Here is a 20,180-nt window from a genome sequence, read left to right as displayed (position 1 = left end):
AAAAAATGGGGCTAGGTTGACTTTGATTGGGAAGCATTCATTTTCGCATGCGCACAAACAAAACTATTAAATTGCAAGTATGGAGTTTACTACCGTCATCAGACTTACACTTGATCTTGATGTTTGTGCGTATAGTCTTAGAAGTTTACCTGCTCATGACACAGGATACTTTCATTAGTCCTTCTCTCTGTCTGCTTGAACGGATCTTAAATTCTCTGTATGAAATCTAATTTTCTTCAAAGTTAAGCTTTCAAAAGATACGAATGCCTAACAGAGTGAAGATCACAAAATGGTTTTTCAAAAACAGTAGTTATTTGGGCTGGCCCGGTGGTGTAATGGTTAAGTTTGCGTGCTCCACTTCGGTAGCCCGGGGTTCTCAGGTTCAGATCCCGGGCGTGGACCTACACACTGCTCATCAAGCCATGCTATGGCAGTGTCCCACATTCAAAGAAAGGAAGATTGGCACAGATGTTAGCTCAGGGCCAATCAATCTTCTGCACCAAAAAAGAAAAAAAAACCAGTAGTTATTTTAAGAACTTATTTCCTAAAACTATTGGGATAAATGTTTAGCAGGAAACTCACTGTGGTGACTTGGCATTTGGTTCTTGATGGTGTTAAAGCATCATCATCCGCAGTAACTGTTCCAAGAGAACATCTGAGGAGCTCCAGCATTTAGCTTGCATTTAGCTTATAAAAGATGGGCAGAGAAATGCTTCTGCCTTTTTCCCTAAATTGCATTCTGGTGATAACAGGTATTTGTATGCCAGGCCTTTCACCCACATTGTTTCACTTAATTCTCATTGTCTTCATTGTACAGTTGAAGAACTGATGCATGGCAAGGCCACTTAGGCTTGCTGCCTAATGGAGCCAGAATTCATACTGAGCTCCATCTGATTCCAAAGTGCTAACACAACACTGCCTCTGGTGCCAGAGCACTAAGGGGATTTAGAACAGACTCAGATACAGCTGTTCTCTTAGTGAGACGATGCCAAAAAACTAGAGTTCATAAAAATGGCCTTCAGAATAGAAATAGGTCATTTTTCTTTTTACTTTCTCACAAAAATAGGCTTTTGTTAAGTGAATTTGTAAAGAAAAGGATCATTGCATGTATGATGAGAGTATTTTTTTTAACATCTGTGATGTTAAAAAATTCTTATATTTTTTTCTTGAAATATAATGTAATATGGAAAAATATACAAATCTTAAGTATTTACCTTGGTGAGTTTTAACAAAGAGAATATACCTGTGTAACCAATACCTAGAATCCCTCATCATATTCCTCTCTCTCTCTCCCCCTTCCAAGAGTAGCAACTATCCTGATTTCTAAAACCGTAGACTAGTTGGGTTGGTTTTGAATGTTATCTAGATGGAATCACATGGTGATTTTTGTTTATATATGGTTTCTTTCACTCAACACTGTATGTGAGATGCATCTACATTGTTGTGAATGGTTGTAGATTTGTTCCTTCTGTTTGCTATACATGTTCCACTGTGGGGCTCTACCACGATTTATCAGTCCATTCTTTTGTTGGTGGACAGTTGATTCATTTCCAGGTTTTAGCTGTGAATATGCATGTGCCCGTGTCTTTTGGTAGACATACATTTCTGTTGTGTGTGCCCCTAAGAAGAGGAATTTGCTATGTACCTAGAATGGGTCATAGGATGTGCAGATGTTCGCGTTAGTACATGCTGCCAAATTTTTTCCAAAATGGTTATACCAGTTTACACTCCCCCTAGCAGTGTGTGAAAGTTCTAGCAGCTCAAAGTAATGATTTTTCATAATTGCCACTTTTGTGGGGTTGCTTTGAAGTTTGAATGTAAAGTTAAATCCAGTGTTTTAGAGAGTAAAATTAAGAACAACAATAAATTAAACCCTTAATTAGTTACAAGTTGCCTTAATATCATCAGTTCAGAAAAAGCTGGTTGTAACAGGTGAGTCTGGTACACCATACAGCGTATTCTAGAGATCAGCTAAAAGGGTCTTTCAAATCAGGGCAGGTGAGGAAGTCTATAGTGTTTTAGGTGGAGAACGGCTTTAGTCTCTGGTTTGCCATAGGTGTAAATTAAGGACTATGAGCATGGTCCTTCCAACTAATGTTTTTTAAATTCTAGACAAGTTAGCAGGCCATAGCTTTTTTGTTAGGAGCTGAGGAGAATTATTTAGGTGAATCGGCTAGCTTTTGGTATTTGGCCAGAATTTATGGTGTGTGAAGGAAGGGGAAAAATCAGTGTCTGAAAGCCAGCAAGTTTGGGGAAGTTGGTGAGAAGAAGGTCAAGACAAATTTATCACCAAGTAGTTAATTTCTCCAGCTGTCTGCCTTCTTAGAGTTTATATAAATATGTAGATAAATCACATGTAATCTTTTCTCCACAAAACTGGCCATCAGTGGTAGAGCCCATTAAAATGGGCTCAATGTCGTGAGTCTGCCGGGCTGTCAAACGTGTGTGGGACTTGGGCACCAGAGTGGTTAGTATAAACTGACACCTGTATATATTCCATTTAGTTTGTACCTCTCATTCCTCCGTCTCTCCCCCAGCCCTTAATTCCTTCAAATTCCTGGAATTTTGTACTGTCTGTATACTGCTGTCTCTCTTCCTCGGCATATTTGGCCCTACTCTTAACTCATCTGGGAACTCTAGCTTTTTGTAGATTTTATTCCTATCTCTGATAAAGTGTCCTGGGTTAATTTGTTCCTACCAAACAGAAAGGCAAAGAAGGTATCTATAGTGGAATTTTTCTGGTGTACACTTGACAAATGGAAACTAGAGGTGGCCACAGCCATCTTTATACCACCCTTACGTTTTGCTGATCTTGACAAAATATACAGCACTGCATGTCATCTTTTCATTTAAATTGTAAAACTGTGATTTCATGAAGTGATTCCTAAGTAAAAGACTGACTAGTTCTCCTTGTAAGACTGCCATTCCAAATGGCACAAGATGAGTAGTCATGATAGCAACCAGTTCTTGACCATGTGCATAGTACTCCTTGACCATTCGTGACAGCACGTGGGGAACCAAGGAGAGTGGCCTGAGTAGTGGCTGCTGCTTCCTGATGTGTTCTTGATTGTGCTGCTTACAAGAGCAAGGAGGGTACCGCTGACTGCTGGGGGTCTCCTCTAAGGTAACGTGGTCAGGACTCCAGGGGTCTTGACACATATTTAAAGGAAGATTACCTGTCATTAAGTTGAGTCAAAGGAAGTGCTAAAAATCTAGTGTGTAACTCCAGTGTAAGCTCTACCCTCCCCTGGGCATTTATAGTAAGTAAGGCACTCGTGAGTACAGCCATGTGTTGCTTAACAATGGGGATATGTTCTGAGAAATGCATCCTTAGGCAATTTTGTCATTGTGCAAACTCATAGAGTGTGCTTACACAAACCTAGGTGGTATAGCCTACTACACACGTAGACTATATGGTACTAATCTCATGGGACCACAGTCGTATATGCAGTTCCTCCTTGACCAAAACATCATTATGCAGCGCATGACTGTATTCATGTCTTGTGGGTCTGGAGTGAGCTGCCTGCATTGGGGAAGTCTCTGTGTGTGAAAAGCACGTGTTGGTTTAAATATCTTTATGGTTTCTTTATTAATGGCATCAGAATTTTTAGAAAGTGCCTAAAAAATCCAGGATAGGAATTGATCTGATTTGTTGAGAACTCGGACATGGTAAAAATGATATTTTAATGATAAAACTAGAACATTTTGCATCAATTAGTAAAATAATGGTTGTTCAAGGAAATTTCAACCAAGGCATTAGGCACTTGGCTTGTAAGCCCCAAGTTAGACCCACTTAAACAACTCTACCCATGGGAAATAGTACTCAGGAAAGGATTACAACCAAGTCATCACCTCCCAGCCCGTCCGCTGACTCACAGCCCCACACTGAAAAGGGAAAAGGAATAACTCATCACATCAGCCAAGTTTTTATTATCTGCGGTGCCTTTGGTCCTGCGTGCATCAAGTGATAACAAGGCTGGTGTGCCACTTTCCGGAGAAGCAGGTTACCCTCACAAAGAGAACAGTGAGGGCCCAGTCCTCAATAAAGAGCGTCTGTCGCAGGCGCCCCCCCCCCCGGAAGCTGCTGCGAGAGGAGCAGTCCCTGAGGATCCTGGGCTTCCCCTCACTTGGCCGTGATTGTGTTATTTCCGTTCTCAGGGGGACTCAGCCAAAGAATGTGCTGTGGACGGTTAGAAACAGTGATGAAATGTGCTCAAGATTGGAAATTCACAGGTTCCTTTTCTTAGTTTCATGTTCTTTTCCCACCTGCCTCTCCCATCCCAAAGAATAAAAATAAAATCCTTAAATATTCCATCAGGCATGATGGGCATAACGCTTTAGTGGAAGATCTAATAAACCTGAGAGTGTGAGGGATTTTTTTCACTAGGCTAAACCTAATTTTAGCAAACCTTTCCATTTTTCAGGCTGCAAATGACTGCTGTTTAAAAAAAAAAAAAATTGTATGTAGGTCAGACTCCCATCAGTTTATGCTTTGATACTGCTATTTTGAAGCCACATCTCTCTCTCTCTCTCTCTCTCTCTCTCTCACTTCCCTCTCTACTGGGAAGGAAATACCTGAATTTTTATTTTAATGGAAAATACATATACACACCCCCTTTATTTTATTTGGTCAGGCCTGCTCCTGTATATTTTAGGTTCGTCTGGGCTAGACTTTTTCATGTTTAGTAAGAATTAATAGAAATGCCTTCAGACACTGTCATCCATTCATAAGTGGTGAGACACCTATATCAGACACCAGAAGAACCACAAGGATGTTTATATTTCAGAAGGACAGGGGTTGCTTTACAAGAAATTGGTTTTTTCTTCTCCCCAGTCTTCTTAAATTCTACCCCATTTCAAATTTGATCTTTAGAAATTGGCTTTTCCAAGGAGAGAGAGACTCAACTTTAAGGCAGGGTGGTGTAAAGGAAAAGAGAATGGGCCTCGGTCAGACAGACCTGGGTTTGAATCTCAGTTCAGTCTCGTGTTCCTTGTGACTTTGGGCCGAATTACATAGCCTCTCTGAGCCTTAGTTTCCTTATCTTGAAACTGGGCCCACACTGTCTTCCAATCTTCCTAACAACCTGGAGGACTCAGTGAGATAACTGTCGTTGCTTGGCAAACAGCAGGCCCGGCTCAAAGCGACATTCTTGTCTCCTCCTTGTCTTTTCTCTAAGTCCACTGCCCTAGGCACACCAGCACTGAGAGTCATGTAGCATGTGACAGCTGTAACTTCTGGATGGCACAGGGAGATGACTCACTTTTAGTGCTCCTTGCTTTCTTGAGAAATGTTTGTCTGTGCAAGGTCCCACAAGCAGAAGTAAACTATTTTTCCTCTAGTCCTTTCTTTTTGCTGCCAACTCTCCCAAGGAGCCATTTTCCTTTCATACCCTGATTATCCATATCCCTGTGGCTTTATGGTTCTGCTTGTTACAGGAAGATGGGAGAACTTTGTTTTTCAGAAGGCTTTACAATTTATATCTAGAGAAAGGAGAGGTTTTTTTCAGCTGATGGGCTTATAGCCTTGGAAAACCCTAAAGCTGCCCTATCCCAGCTTGTTGTCATAAAGATATAGGGAAATAGGTAAATGGGCACTGCTGCTGAGCAGGTAGCTTTGGAAACAGCACTGCTGGGCCTGACAGAACCTACGGGCTTATCCCAGTGCATGTTGGGTAGTCGTCATCTCATGGGTCTGTGTCCGTCTGCCACTGATTCTCCTCTTTGCCAGATTATTTCTTGAGTAGTTCGTTTCTCTGCTGGAACATACACTTTGAGCTGCTGGTTTGGAGAATTGCTTCTGTCTGGAGCCAGGTCAGTTTAGTGTCAGCAGGGTTTGCATCACGTAGTCTGTTGGGGGAGGCATGGACTCCCTCCAGACTTTCATCAGCAGGGTGCACTGTGGTTACAAGCACCATCTCTGGAGCCCCAGTACCAGGTCAGATCTGGGCTTCCCTATTTATACACTTTATGACATCGGGCAAGTTACTCAGTCTTTATGTCTTCTCCTTTAGCAAACTTGGTAACTTAAAACAACAGAAGTTTATTCTCACAACTCTGGGAGCTGGAAGTCCAATATCTAGCAAGGCCATGCTCCCTCCAAGGGACCTGGGGGAGTGTCTTTTCCTTGCCTCTTCCAGCTTCTGGTGGCTGGCAGCATTCTTTGGTTTGTGGCCACATTTTTCTTTGCTACATCTTCACATCATCTTCTCCTCTCTATTTTCTCCTTTGTGTGTGTCATAAGGACACTTTTCATGGGATTTAGGGCCCACTAAGATAATCCAGGATGATCTCATCTCAAGATCCTTAACTTAATCAAATCTACAAAGACCTTTTTTCCAAATATGGTTACATTTACAGGTCCCAGGTATTAGAATGTATACATATCTGTTTGGGAACCATCATCTAACCCACTGCAAGGTGCTAGAATGTGTGTTTGTTAAATTAAAAAATTATTTATTGCAGGAAGCAGAGCAGTCTCAATAAGTGTGATATAGTGAGGAAGAAAATATGGTGCCTGGAATTAAAGACAAACACAGGCTCAGAGTGAAAGGATGGAAGACAATACTCCAAGCTAATGGCAAACAAAAAAAAAAAACGGGTTACCATACTTATATCAGACAAAGTAGACTTCAAGATAAAACAGGTAATGAGAGACAAAGAGGGGCAATATATAGTGATAAAAGGGACACTCCACCAAGAATATAAATCACTAATAAATATATATGCACCCAACACAGGAGCACCAAAGTACATAAAGCAACTATTAACAAACCTAAAAGGAGATATTAACAACAACACAATAATAGTAGGGGATCTTAACACCCCACTTACATCAATAGATAGATCATCCGGACAGAAAGTTAATAAGGAAATAGTGGACTTAAACAAAAAACTAGATGAGATGAACTTAATAGATATATATAGAGCACTCCATCCAAACACAGCAGATTATACATTCTTCTCAAGCGCACATGGAACATTCTCAAGGATAGACCATATGTTGGGAAACAAGGCAAACCTCCATAAATTTAAGAAGATTGAAATCATCAAAGCATCTTTTCCAAGCATAATGCTATGAACCTAGAAATCAACCACATGATAAAAACTGGGAAAGTGACAAAGATGTGGAGACTAAACAACATGCTACTGAACAACCAATGGATCACTGAAGAAATGAAAGAGAAATAAAAAAAAATCTGGAGACAAATGAAAATGAAAATACACCATAATACAAGCAAACACATAGAGACAGAGATTGGATTGGTGGTTACCAGAGGGGAAGCGGGGAGGAAGGAGGGCGAAAGGGATAATTCGACACATGTGTGTGGTGATGGGTTGTAATTAGTATTTGGGTGGTGAACATGATGTAATCTGTGCAGAAATAGAAGTATAATGATGTGTACACCTGAAATTTATACAATGTTATAAACCAATGCTATTGCAATAAACACAAAATAAAAAAAATAGAGTAAATTAAAAAAAAAATACTCCATACTAACTCATATAGGATGCAGCAAAAGCAGTCCTGAGAGGGAAACTCATAGCAATACAGGCCCAGCTTAACAAACAAGAAAAATCCCAAATAAACAACCTTAAACTACACCTAGCAGAGTTAGAAAAAGAAGAACAAGCAAAGCCCAAAGTCAGCAGAGGGAGGGAAATAATAAAAATTAGAGCAGAAATAAATGACAATGAAACAAAAAAAAAAACAGTAGAAAAGATCAGTGAAACAGAGAGCTGGTTCTTTGAGAAGATAAAGTTGACAAACCCTTAGGCAGACTCACTAAGAAAAAAAGAAGGCTCAAATCAATAAAACTAGAAATCAGAGAGGAGAAATTACAGTGGATACCACAGAAACACAAAGGATTATAAAAGAATACTGTGAAAAACTATATGCAGAAAACTACAACAAATTGGACAATCTAGAAGAAAAGGATAAATTCTTAGACTTGTACAGGCTCCGAAAATTGAACCAAGAAGAAATAGAGAATCTGAATAGACCAATCACAGGTAAAGAGATTGAAACAGTAATCAAGGGCCGGCCCCGTGGCTTAGTGGTTAAGTGCACACGCTCCGCTACCGGCGGCCTGGGTTCAGATCCCGGGCATGCACTGATGCACTGCTTCTCCGGCCATGCTGAGGCCGCGTCCCACATACAGCAACTAGGAGCATATGCGACTATGACGTACAACTATCTACTGGGGCTTTAGGGGAAAAAAAAAAGGAGGAGGATTGGCAATACATGTTAGCTCAGAGCCGGTCTTCCTCAGCAAAACAGAGGCTTGGCATGGATGTTAGCTCAGGGCTGATCTTCCTCACACACACACAAAGAAAAGATTAATGCCGAATGGATCCGGTTAGCTGTTTCCAGGAATGGCTTCTCTGGGGATTTGTGGCTGATGGTACCAGGATTTGTACCCAATCAAATCCAGGTTGCCAGAGCTTTCCTGGGTGATTGGAACACATCTATTCTAAATAAAATTCTAACTGGCTCAGCTGCAAAAAAAAAAAAAAAAAAAACTCCCAAAAAGCTGAAGTCCAGGACCAGATGGCTTCTCTGGAGTTTTTTACCAAACATTCAAAGAAGGTTTAATATCTATCCTTCTCAAACTATTCCAAAAAATAGAGGAAGATGGAACACTTCCTAACATATTCTACAAGGCCAACATCACCCTGATACCAAAGCCAGACAAGGACAATACAAAGAAGGAAAACTACAGGCCAATATCACTGATGAACATAGATGCAAAAATCCTCAGCACAATATTGGCAAACTGAAGACAGCAATACATTAAAAAGATCATATACCATGATCAAGTGGGATTTATACCAGGGACACAGGGATGGTTTAACATCCGCAAATCAGTCAGTGTGATACACCACATTAACAAAACGAGGAATAAAAACCACATGATCATCTCAGTAGATGCAGAGAAGGCATTTGACAAGATCCAACATGCGTTTATGATAAAAACTCTCAACGAAGGGGGTATAGAAGGAAAATAAATAGAGGCCATATATGACAAACCCACAGCCAACATCATACTCAATGGGGAAAAACTGAAAGCCATTCCTCTGAGAACAGGAACAAGACAATGGTGCCCACTCTTGCCAGTCTTGCTCAACATAGTACTGGCAGTGTTGGCCAGAGCAATTAGGCAAAAAAAGGGAATAAAAGGAATACAAATAGGCAACGAAGAAGTGAAACACTTGCTGTTTGCAGACGACATGATTTTATATATAGAAAACCCTAAAGAATCTGTTGGAAAACTATTATAAATAATCAGCGACTACAGCAGAGTTGCAGGGTACAAAATCCACCTACAAAAATCAGTTGCATTTCTACGTGCTAATAACAAACTAACAGAGAACTCAAAAAGAGAATCCCATTTACAATCACAACAAAAAAAATAAAATATCGAGGAGTAAATTTAACCAAGGAGGTAAAAGACCTATACAATGAAAACTATAAGATGTTATTGAAAGAAATCAGTGAAGACATAAAGAAATGGAAAAACGTCCCATGCACATGGATTGGAAAAATAAACATGGTTAAAATGTCCATACTACCTAAAGCAATCGACAGATTCAGTGCAGCCCAATCAGAATCACAATGGCATTCTTCACTGAAATAGAACAAAGAATCCTAAAATTCATATGGGGCAACAAAAGACCTGGAATAGCTAAAGCAATCCTGAGGGAAAAAAGCACAAAGTTGGAGGCGTCACAATCCCCAACTTCAAAACATACTACAAAGCCATAGTAATTAAAAGAGCGTGGTACGGATACAAAAACAGACATACAGATCAATGGAACAGAATTGAAAGCCCAGAATTAAAACCACCATCTACAGACAGCTAATCTTCGACGAAGGAGCTAAGAACATACAATGGAGAAAGGAAAGTCTCTTCAATAAATGGTGCTGGGAAACTCGACAGCAACATGCAAAAGAATGAAAGAAAGTAGACCAGTTGTTTTCTTTATACACAAAAATTAACTCTAAATGGATCAAAGACCTGAAGGTGAGACCTGAAACTATAAAACTCCTGGAAGAAAATATAGGTAGTACACTGTTTGTCATCAGTCATAAAGGGATGTTTTCGAATTCATGTCTACTTGGACAAGTGAAATGAAAGAAAAAATAAGCAAGTGGGATTTCATCAGATTAAAGAGCTTCTGCAAGGCAAATGAAACCAGGATCAAAATGAAAGACAACCCAGCAGCTCAGAGGAAATATTTGCAAATTATATATCCAACAAGGGGTTAATCTGCATAAAATATAGAGAACTCACACAACTGAACAACAAAAAAACAACCTGATCAAAAAATGGTCAGAGATTATGAACAGATCCTTTTCCAAGGAAGATATACAGATGGCCAATAGGCACATGAAAAGATGTTCAACATCAGTAATCATCAGGGAAATGCAAATCAAAACTGCACTAAGATATCACCTTATACCCGTTAGAATGGCTATAATCACCAAGACAACACATGTTGGAGAGGTTGCGGAGAAACAGGAACCCTAATTCATTGCTGGTGGGAATGCAAACTAGTGCAGCTTCTATGGAAAACAGTATGGAGATTCCTCAAAAAATTAAAAATAGAAATACCGTACAACCCAGCTGTGCCACTACTGGGCATCTATCCAGCGAACCTGAAATCAACACTCCATAGAGGCTTATGCACCCCTATGTTCATTGCATCATTATTCACTATAGCCAAGAAGTGGAAGCAACCCAAGTGTCCCTTGACTGATGATTGGATAAAGAAGATGTGGTGTGTGTGTATATATATACCATATATATACCATCTATATATATCATATATATACCATCTATATATATCATATATATACCATCTGTATATATATATATATACATACACACACACACGCAATGGAATACTACTCAGCTGTAAAAAAAAAAAAAAAAAAAAAGACAAAATCGTCCCATTTGTAACAACATGAGTGGACCCAGAGGGTATTATGTTAAGTGAAATAAGCCAGAGAGAGAAAGACAAACACTGCATGATTTCACTCATATGTGAAAGATAAGCTAACACAGGGACAGAGAGAACTGTTTGGTGGTTCAGGGGCAAGGGACTTTGGGGATAGGCATAAGTGGGGAAGGGATGCATTAATACAGTGAGTCACAATAATGTACAACTAAAATTTCACAATGTTATAAACTATTATTACATCAATAAAAAAATTAAAATATTGTAGGAAGCAGAGCAGTCTTACAAGTGTGATATAGTGAGGAAGAAAATATGGTACTTGGAATTAAAGTAGACACCTTATGTTTTTTTAAAATGCTGGCTGTTATATTAAGTCCTTTCACATGAACTGTTTCAGTTGAGCACAGAGTAGTATGGTAGAAAGAGAATTGGATTTAGAGTTAGAAGACATGGATCTGATGTCCCTTACAATTTCTATGACTGTACAATTTCTGTGACTGTAAAGAAGTCTCTTCTTTTTTTTTGTGAGGAAGATCAGCCCTGAGCTAATATCCAATGCCAGTCCGCCTCTTTTTTGCTGAGGAAGATCGGCCCTGGGCTAACATCCGTGCCCATCCTCCTCTACTTTACATGGGACGCCACCACAGCATGGCTTGGCAAGCTGTGTTTTGGTGCGCGCCTGGGATCCAAACCTGCGAACCCCGGGCCACTGAACTGGAGCGTGCGCACTTAACTGCTGCGCCACTGGGCCAGCCCCAAGAAGTTTCTTTTCTGAGTTTCTGTTTATTCTCTATAAAATGAGAATATTTGCTCTGCCTCTCATAAGCCTGTTGGAGGAGCCAGTGACATAATAAGGCATTATAACAAATGAATAATTTCCTTGATTATACAGAAAGCCATATGATGAAAGTAGGGCAGGTATTTAGCTTCACTCTCTGTCATCTCAGGAAACTGAGGCTCAGGGCATCGTAAATGACTTGCCCAAAAACACTCATCTAGGTTGGGGTGAAGTGGAAGTGAGATTGTGCTGTGTAGTTTCTAGTCTAGTTCACCTCTACTTTCCCTATTGAGGATTGGGTGGCTCTTGACTTGATGCCCACTGGTCAGTCAGGAATTTGGGCAACCCACACCTTCCTCTAGGCATCAAAGTATAATACTCTGTCATACTGCTGAAAACGAGGAGTGGTTGGGACTGAACAGTTGTGTATCCTCACTCGTGTGAGCACACACCCAGTATGCTCTTCCTTCTTTCTTTCTCCCTTACCCAGGACTAGCCTCTTTGTTAAGGCCTGCTTTTCTACTCTGCTGTCAGTTTTCTGGAGAGAGAGACCTGAGAAGGGCTGGCAAAATGTTCTTCCTAACTTGCTCAAGACCTCTTGTCCAGGTTGAACTTGGTAGAAGGAGGCAATTCGTACCCATTGTGTTACCAATTTTGCTTCCCCTGGTGGGACTTGAACCTACAATCAGAGGGGACCTGAGGAAGAGCCCAGGGCTGGTGGGCCTTGAACCCACAGCAACCCTTTCCTTCTCGGAGGGTCCTTTTCTGTTTGATGTCACTGATTTGGAACAAAACAAAAGCTGAGCGTTCAACAGCATAAGCTTTTATTCAATGGCCAAAGAATGGAGAAGTGGGAACTATGTTCACAAATCAACTATGTTCTTAGCTCTTGGGGTGATTAAGCAGCTGTTATAAGGGGTCAAGGTAATAAAGGGGAGGAATATTGATAGTTCTTCTGGGAACCGGGCAGGCTTTTTGGGGGAACAAGGGTGCCACCTCTTTTCTTTCCTTATTTGGATATATCCTGCTGTTGCCACGGCAGTTGTAAACTGTCATGGCACCAGTGAGTGTGTTATGTAGCATGGTAATGTATTACAATGAGTGCATAATAAGCTGCGAGGTCTATGTTAGGTCAAGATAGACCGCCATGTTGCCTTCAACTGGCTTTAGCTGGTTCGACTATATGTCTGAGCCATCTCCTCCTTCCTTTCTTTGTGGTCTCCTGTAAGGTAAAGAGAACGTATTAGGCTTGTTCTGAGCAAGGATTGTGGTTAATGTCTTATGGGGTCGGTGGGCCAGGTAACAATTGATAGACCTAGAGTGTATTATCTGTTCTAGTACATGGCTTCCATTTATTACAATGAGTCCATTAAAAGTGTTCTTTCCTCTCCAGGTTAGAATTCTGTAGATCTAGGCTTAAAAGTAGGCTTCTTGCCTCCCACAACAACAAAAGTATCTTCTCTCTCCTGTTGCACCACCTGGAATACCATTAGAGAATCATTAGTAGAGACTTAGAGAGTGAGAAGCAAAATATTGCATTTAGTAGTGGCCCTGCAGGTGATGTGTGGTAGGAAGGGAGTAACAAAGGGGTGTCCGAAAGGGAGCTGGGAGTACCTCCTAAAAGACAAAGGTCAACAACTTTGCGGAGGACTGGACCTGATTCTTAGAATAATAAGGCTCTGTGTATGCCACTGCCCATTTGAAACTTTGAGAGTTCTGTACTTCCCTTCACCCCATCTCTCAGTGTTCCACTGAGTGGAAGCCAGTCCTGCATCTCCTGTTCCCAAAGCAAAAGTCTTCTCCTGTCCTCTTCCCTTCATCCCACCTGCACTTCACATGCCTAGTCAGATGCCAAGCCTGAATTGTTCTCCTTCTCCATTCCATACTTGCCCCTCCTCCTTGCTCTCTCACCCGTCCCCAGGGTGCCTGCAGGGTGCTGTCCCCAGCTCCTCAGCTCCTACTGCTGTCTACTCATCCTGCCCTCACTCAGTCCCTGCTTCTCTGCAAAAGCTCTTTTCCTTTGCTCTAGGCTCTGACTCCTCTGCAGCCCTTCTTAAAGCTTTCCATCACACAGAAAATCAGGCCTACGTTCCTCCCTTCTCCAAAACCTTTCACCTCGCCCCGTTCTGTGTGCATGACTCATCCAGCCCCCTTTGCTTGGAGTCAAGTCAGACCAAGCATGGACAACTTGGCTGTGTAACCTGGGTGTATTTTTTTTTAACCTTTTTAAGGCTGTTGCTCCTCAGTGAAATGCAGGTGATAAATAATGAGGTGATGCAGTTACCTCAGAGGGAATGGCGAGTATGAAAGTGCTACATATAATTGGTAGCTCTCAGGAATAACATTCATATTATTTTCTGATTGCTTAACTCAGGCTCAGCCCTATGCATAGGATAGTCTGCTGTTGTCCTATCCCTAATGCCCCTCCTTCGCTTTATTTACACATCATCCAAAATCCCAAGTCATTCACATGTTTGTCTTAATTAACTGGAAGGTATCAGTTTCTTTTTCTTGCTCCTTCCATAGTTTTCCCTCGATGTGCCTGCCACTCCTTTATGTGCACTCATCCTTTGTATGACTTATAAGGTACTTGCCATTTGTTCCTTTTATCTCTGTGTCATTCCCTAGATCGATAGACTCTCTAGCACTGCCTGTTTCTGTCCTAGCGCTGTGGCACAGGCATCCAACACCTTTTATTATTGATGCTTAGGTGCTATGAGAGTGGTGGTAGTGTCAGTTCAGCCGTGGGTCCAGCACTTGCTCTTGCTTTCTCTGAGGTGAATTAACCACCTCAAGTTGTCCTACAGCAGTTGGACCTCTGAGGTTCCTCTGCTGGGCTCTTACATGATTGCATTATAGAGCACAGAAAGAAAACTTGCTGTCCTATTTATTCTGCGGTGTAATGTTGACATATTATGCTTTAAAAAGTAGTCCCCCAAAGACAGCAGACCACTTATACCCCTGATTCTTGTGCCTCAGTGGGGTTCTCTTCATTGACACCTCTGTAGTGAAGGGCTCCTCTCTTTGGGTCCTGCCTAGGGTCAGGAAACAGACAATGGAAATAGGTGGTCTGAGGCTTGAAACTTGGTGTGTCCTTCTTAAGATGCCTTTTTCTAAACAATGACAGAGAAGTCTTTGCTTGAGTAATCTCTAATACTGCTCTATGTTTTTTTTTTTTTTTGGCTGAGGAAGACCGGCTCTGAGCTAACATCTATTGCCAATCCTCCTCCTATTTTTCTCCCCAAAGCCCCAGTAGATAGTTGTATGTCATAGTTGCACATCCTCCTAGTTGCTGTATGTGGGATGCGGCCTCAGCATGGCCAGAGAAGCGGTGCATCAGTGTGCGCCCGGATCTGAACCTGGGCCGCCAGTAGTGGAGCGCGCGCGCTTAACCGCTAAGCCACGGGGCCGGCCCCTGCTCTATGTATTTTAATTGCCAGCTAGCTATCAGGTAGTCCCATCTCCCAAATTTTCCAAGATTGGACCACAAGCATTCTTATTCCCAGGGACTGTGTCTAGAAACCTGTATTCAGTTTCATACAGTTGACCTTACACAGATACTAAAGTCCCTAGATTTAAAAAAAAAGAGAAAAAATTACATAGATTCTCTTTCCTTATTCTATAGAGAGTATAATTTGCCCTTATATAAAAGAGCTTTAACCTTGATTTGTGCCCATTAAATGATTCTCCTTCATTTGTAGCTCTTTAAAACCAAGCCCAGCAGCCAAACCGCTGAGTTCCAGAACTAATATCCACCGTCATATCTAAAGCAGGATTGGCAAATTACAACCCATGGGGCAAATCTGGCCCATCTCCTGTTTCTGTATGGGCCACAGGCTGAGAATGGTTTTTACAGTTTAAATGGTTGGGGAAAACTCAAAAGAAGAATGTTTGTGTCACATGAAGATTATGTGAAATTTGCATTTCAGAGCCTGTAAATAAAGATTTATTGGGACACAGCCACACCTGTTTGTTATGTATCATGTATGACTGCCTTCACGCTCCAGTAGCAAAGTTAAATAGTTGTGATAGAGACCATATAGCCTTCAAAGTCCAAATATTTCCTATCTGGTTCTTTACAGAAAAAGTGTGCTGTAAGTTTAAAGGCTCTGGGTGAAACTGAATACAGGTGGTATTTACTGTTCTTGTGTCTAATGTCTCCTATTATTAATTTCAAAACAATAGGAAGAGATGAAGGAGCTGTCTGTCTTTCTCTCTCCCGTTGTCCTGTCCCCCCACCACCCTTCCCCCACCAGGGTCTCCAGGGCCAGTGCTTCATGATGAGGGATAGGGGGAGAGATTTTTTTATGAACAGGACTTAGGGATTCCAACCAGAATCCCTTTTTAATGTTGATTTCACAGTAGTGACCAATACCCTTTCAAACATACCTTCCCACGAAGCCTGTGCGTGAAGCTCAGTGTTGACTGAGCTGCAGTCCTTGGACTATGCCCTGACTTGCTGTTAAAGTTCTTTTCATTCCCTGTGGTCTGTGCTTGGCATTTTGTGTCCTCAGGAAGGTATTTGATAATCCACTGTTCACCCAGCTAAACAGAATGCTTTCTTTTAGGATGCTTTTTTGTAATTGCTTCTTACAGCTACCTGCCTGTACCAGGGCTTAGGGTAGTCATTCACTCCATAGACCTGCCCCATTATTTCTCCTCCTCCCTTAAAAAAATTAAAAGCTAGACATAGAGATTATTAGAGATTATTGCTCTGTTGGTATTCATATCCTTTGAAGGGTTAGGTATTTGTGTTTAGCAGTCTTGGGCAGTGAGTATCCCTTTCTTCCTAGTACACTTACCTTAGTACTTTGAATCTCCCTCCACAGGTCAGATACCAGGCCCAGGTTCCATGATGCCTGGGCAGCCCATGCCAGGCCGCATGATTCCCACCGTTGCAGCCAACATCCACCCCCCTGGGAGCGGCCCCACCCCTCCTGGTATGCCTCCAATACCAGGAAACATCTTAGGACCCCGGGTGCCCCTCACGGCACCTAATGGCATGTGTAAGTAGCATGATTCGGGGATGCATTACCCTAGGGTCTCTCTGGGAGGGCTGTACACGAGGGAGGAAGGCTTTGTTTTCTATATGTGGTTTATAGCAGGTTTGTGGACAGTACGACCTGTGACAGTGGGTTCTAGGAGATTGGTTTTTGGTCAGTGCTCTTCAGCACGCCTGATGGACGGGTACACAGGTGATGAGTGCAAAGTGCTTCCAGTTAGTTGGGCTCATGTGCCATAGCCTTCATGGTATGCACACTTGACTCCGAGGTCTGTGGGGAGGCCAAAAAGACATTCCTCTCCCACTCCTGTTTAAGCCTGTCTAGTTTGAATCTTGGAAGACATACAGAGCTAATGGTTGTTATTTTCCCTACAGGAGTCTTTTATGGATACAAGGTTCAAAAGTGGTGGGTATAAAGATAAGAATAGGAAACAGTTTAGGGCTGGAATAACAAGTTTCTTGTAGCCACTCTGACATATTGGCAGTGGCTGCTTAGACTAAGAAACCAGTATTCAGGAACTGTGTTGAGAAGGAATATGAGGTCCCAGCAGGCTCAGTGGAAAAAGCACAGGTGCTGCTGAGCATTGTCTGTCTGACGATGTGTGCGAGGCAGGGTCATTTCTCCTGTAGATCCCTTGCTCTGCTCCAACCCTGGCCTCCAAAAGATTGCTTCAGAGGCTCTGGCTACCCTTTACTCCTGTAGACTTTCTCAGTGAGAACAATCCCAAAACGCAACCGATAGTGGCCAGGTACCCGAGCCATATCTAGGATCTCAGGTTCATTTAGAAGTTCATGTATGTGCCAAGGAGTTAGCTTCCGTTAACAATACAGAGAGCAAGGACGCATAGAATTCCTGGCCTCCAGGGGCTTTGGTTGATAAAATAAGAAATGAACAAGTGGATAGTGGTATAGGATTTGCCAGAAGTTACATGAGACTGTGAAGTGCCTCAAGTGCACTCTAGTACTCTGGGAGACTTCCCAGGGCCAGGAAGCAGGCTGCATGGACAAAGGCACGTCTCGTTTCTCTCTGGACCCCAGGGGCTAGGACAGAGTAGGTGCACAGAAAAAGGCAGCAGTTTAGCTGGGTGTATAGGACCACGACAATAGAAGAAAGTGATTTCCCTTAGGCAGTGGTCAGAGGTTGTAGTACAGCAGGTACCTCTTTTCCTTGGCAAGAAAACGCTTGCCTTGCCACCTTACAGGCAATATACAGATGTGCCAGCCTACCAAGAGAGTTGACCAGTTTGCCATCCCCGTTGCAGAAGCAGTATCATTGGGCTTTACCACTGTCATAACCCTGCTGATCACTTATGATGTGTGACTGCAGGATTCCATCCTAAAGGGCCCTCAGTGGAGCACCTTGAGAATGTGGAGGGTTTTGGGTGCTGCTTCTCACTTCCTGCCACAAACGAGTGTTTCAGGGAGTCTGAGCCACTGATTTGACTCCAGGGTACGAGGCAGACCTCACCAGGGAGTTCCTTTCCCTCAGGCCTTGGTTTCCTCACTAAAAGATTAAGCAAGGAATTAGATCACTGGGCTTCAAAATGCTTTGAAGAGCCTTACTAGTGTGGTGGAAACCTCCTGGGGGGGAAGGTTAGATGAATTGACTCATAAGCAAGGCTACACTTTAATTATTTGTTTCATATGTTTTCATTTCTGGCAAAATCTAGAGGTTTAAAAAAACCCTGGATTAAATGATCTCGAGGGTTCCTTTGTACACTGAAGCAGCTAAAGTTGAAATAGGAAGGAGCCCCAGACACTCATACTAATTGTTCCCTTCAGGACCTGGCCTAGTTTTGGCCAAAAATCCAAGGACTGCAGTTCAGGAACTGTGGGGCCTCCCAGGACTGTCCAACTTGTCAGCAGCTGGCTCAAGTGAAGCTCTCTGGCCCTGGTGGAGACAGTTAATCAGCAAGAAGTTATTGATAATCTGTTTTATGCCCAGGTAGGCCAGGCACTGTGAGAGACAGAAAGAAGACCCAGAACTTGCCCAGAAAAGAACTTATCATTTAACTGAAGAAATAAAATTAGCAGAGAGAACCATTAAAATACAATAAAACCAAAATATAATTAAGTTCTGAAAAGGTCTGGAGTGATTCTTGGAAGAGGTGGGCCTTGAAGGAGAGTGGGACAGACTCAGACACCTCCCACTCCTCCACACTTGAGTTAGGGGAAACAACATGAGTGAGCAGTGACCCGAAGGTTCACATGGGTCTGACCCACATAGACCACAGCGGCAGCAATGCCTCACAGGCCACATTGGATACCTGCCATAAAGAAAATTACTTCCTATGTCATTTTCTCTGAATGGGCTCTTTCCCAAGCCCCTTGTGTTTCCTGCAATGACGAGTTACTCTTGGATGTGTTTGCAGATCCCCCTCCACCGCAGCAGCAGCCACCACCACCACCTGCAGATGGAATCCCTCCTCCTCCAGGCCCACCAGCCTCGGCTGCTCCCTAGCCTGGAAGATGCAGGGAACATCCGTGTCCAGCACCACCAGCTGGAGTGGGGATGACAAGACTTGCGTTCCTCAGCTTCCTTGGATTTCTTTCAGGATTTTTCTTCTCATAGCCCCAAGCACACGTCCCATATTCCCCCATTCCTCTTGCCACCCCTCTCTATGCTCTGATGCCTCTTGTGTTAGGTCCTCAGCCAGCACTCAAGGGGTGGCCTGTGGTGACTGTGTGCCCTGGTCATCCTAAAAATGACTTGCATCTCCCCTGTCTGGGCATGGGGTGTACTAACAGTTTATCTGGAGGTCCTGTCGACATTAGTATTCTATGTCCTTATCATTATTGCTCTCCTGCAGTTTTTTGCTTTGTCTTATGCTTCTATGGAAAGTGCTTTATAATCATTGTCTTTTTTTTTCTTTTGTCATTATTGCTTTAAAGGAGAGCATCCTAAGTTAATAGGAACCAAAAAATGGTGATGAGCAGAGGGGATAGCCAGAGGGGACAAACCTTAAGGCATTATAAGTGACCTTATTTCTGCTTATCTGAGCTAAGAATGGTGCTGATGGTGAAGTTTCCTGAGATTTTTTGCCACACATAGACGCACCAAAATTAAAAGAGTTGGGGAAAGGGACCCCACTGATTTTATCCCTAGTGAGGACTGTGAGAGCTTCCACCCACCTGGCAGAACATACCCCTTTAGTATACGGTAGGGAGAGCACAAGCATCAGAACAGATCCGCTCCTTCCCCAGGCCCACTGGTTCGGGTTTTCTATGCAGATGGTTTGTTGGAGTGGGAGTGAGTGTTTTGTTTTTTGAGAGCTGGGATTTGAGGAGGCATTCCTAAGTTCCCTAGACTAGCCAGGAAAGTTTTAGGAGTCTGTGGCAATGGCCCACTGTTCACTGCTTTGTATGCTTTTTTCCCCTCCCTCTTTAAAAACCTTTAAAAAAAAAAAAAAAAGTATTAGTGCTAATAAACATTTTAGCTCA

General features: G+C 42.4%; 1 protein-coding gene across 2 annotated transcripts in view; it reads left to right on the top strand.

Moving 5' to 3' along the window:
• Nucleotides 1-20,180, top strand: part of SMARCC1 (SWI/SNF related, matrix associated, actin dependent regulator of chromatin subfamily c member 1) — a 177,264-nt gene extending 157,084 nt beyond the window's left edge. For both annotated transcript variants that reach the window (XM_058557364.1, XM_058557354.1), the window contains exons 27-28: nucleotides 16,567-16,743; nucleotides 19,112-20,180. In XM_058557364.1, coding sequence (XP_058413347.1) covers nucleotides 16,567-16,743; nucleotides 19,112-19,200 — 266 coding nt within the window. In that variant the 3' untranslated portion in view covers nucleotides 19,201-20,180. The remainder of the gene's footprint in view (nucleotides 1-16,566; nucleotides 16,744-19,111) is intronic.

This window comes from Diceros bicornis, chromosome 2 (genome assembly GCF_020826845.1).
Source record: "Diceros bicornis minor isolate mBicDic1 chromosome 2, mDicBic1.mat.cur, whole genome shotgun sequence".
Lineage (NCBI taxonomy): Eukaryota > Metazoa > Chordata > Mammalia > Perissodactyla > Rhinocerotidae > Diceros > Diceros bicornis.
The sequence above is the reverse complement of the archived record's forward strand: the minus strand, read 5'-3'. Positions and strand labels throughout refer to the sequence as shown.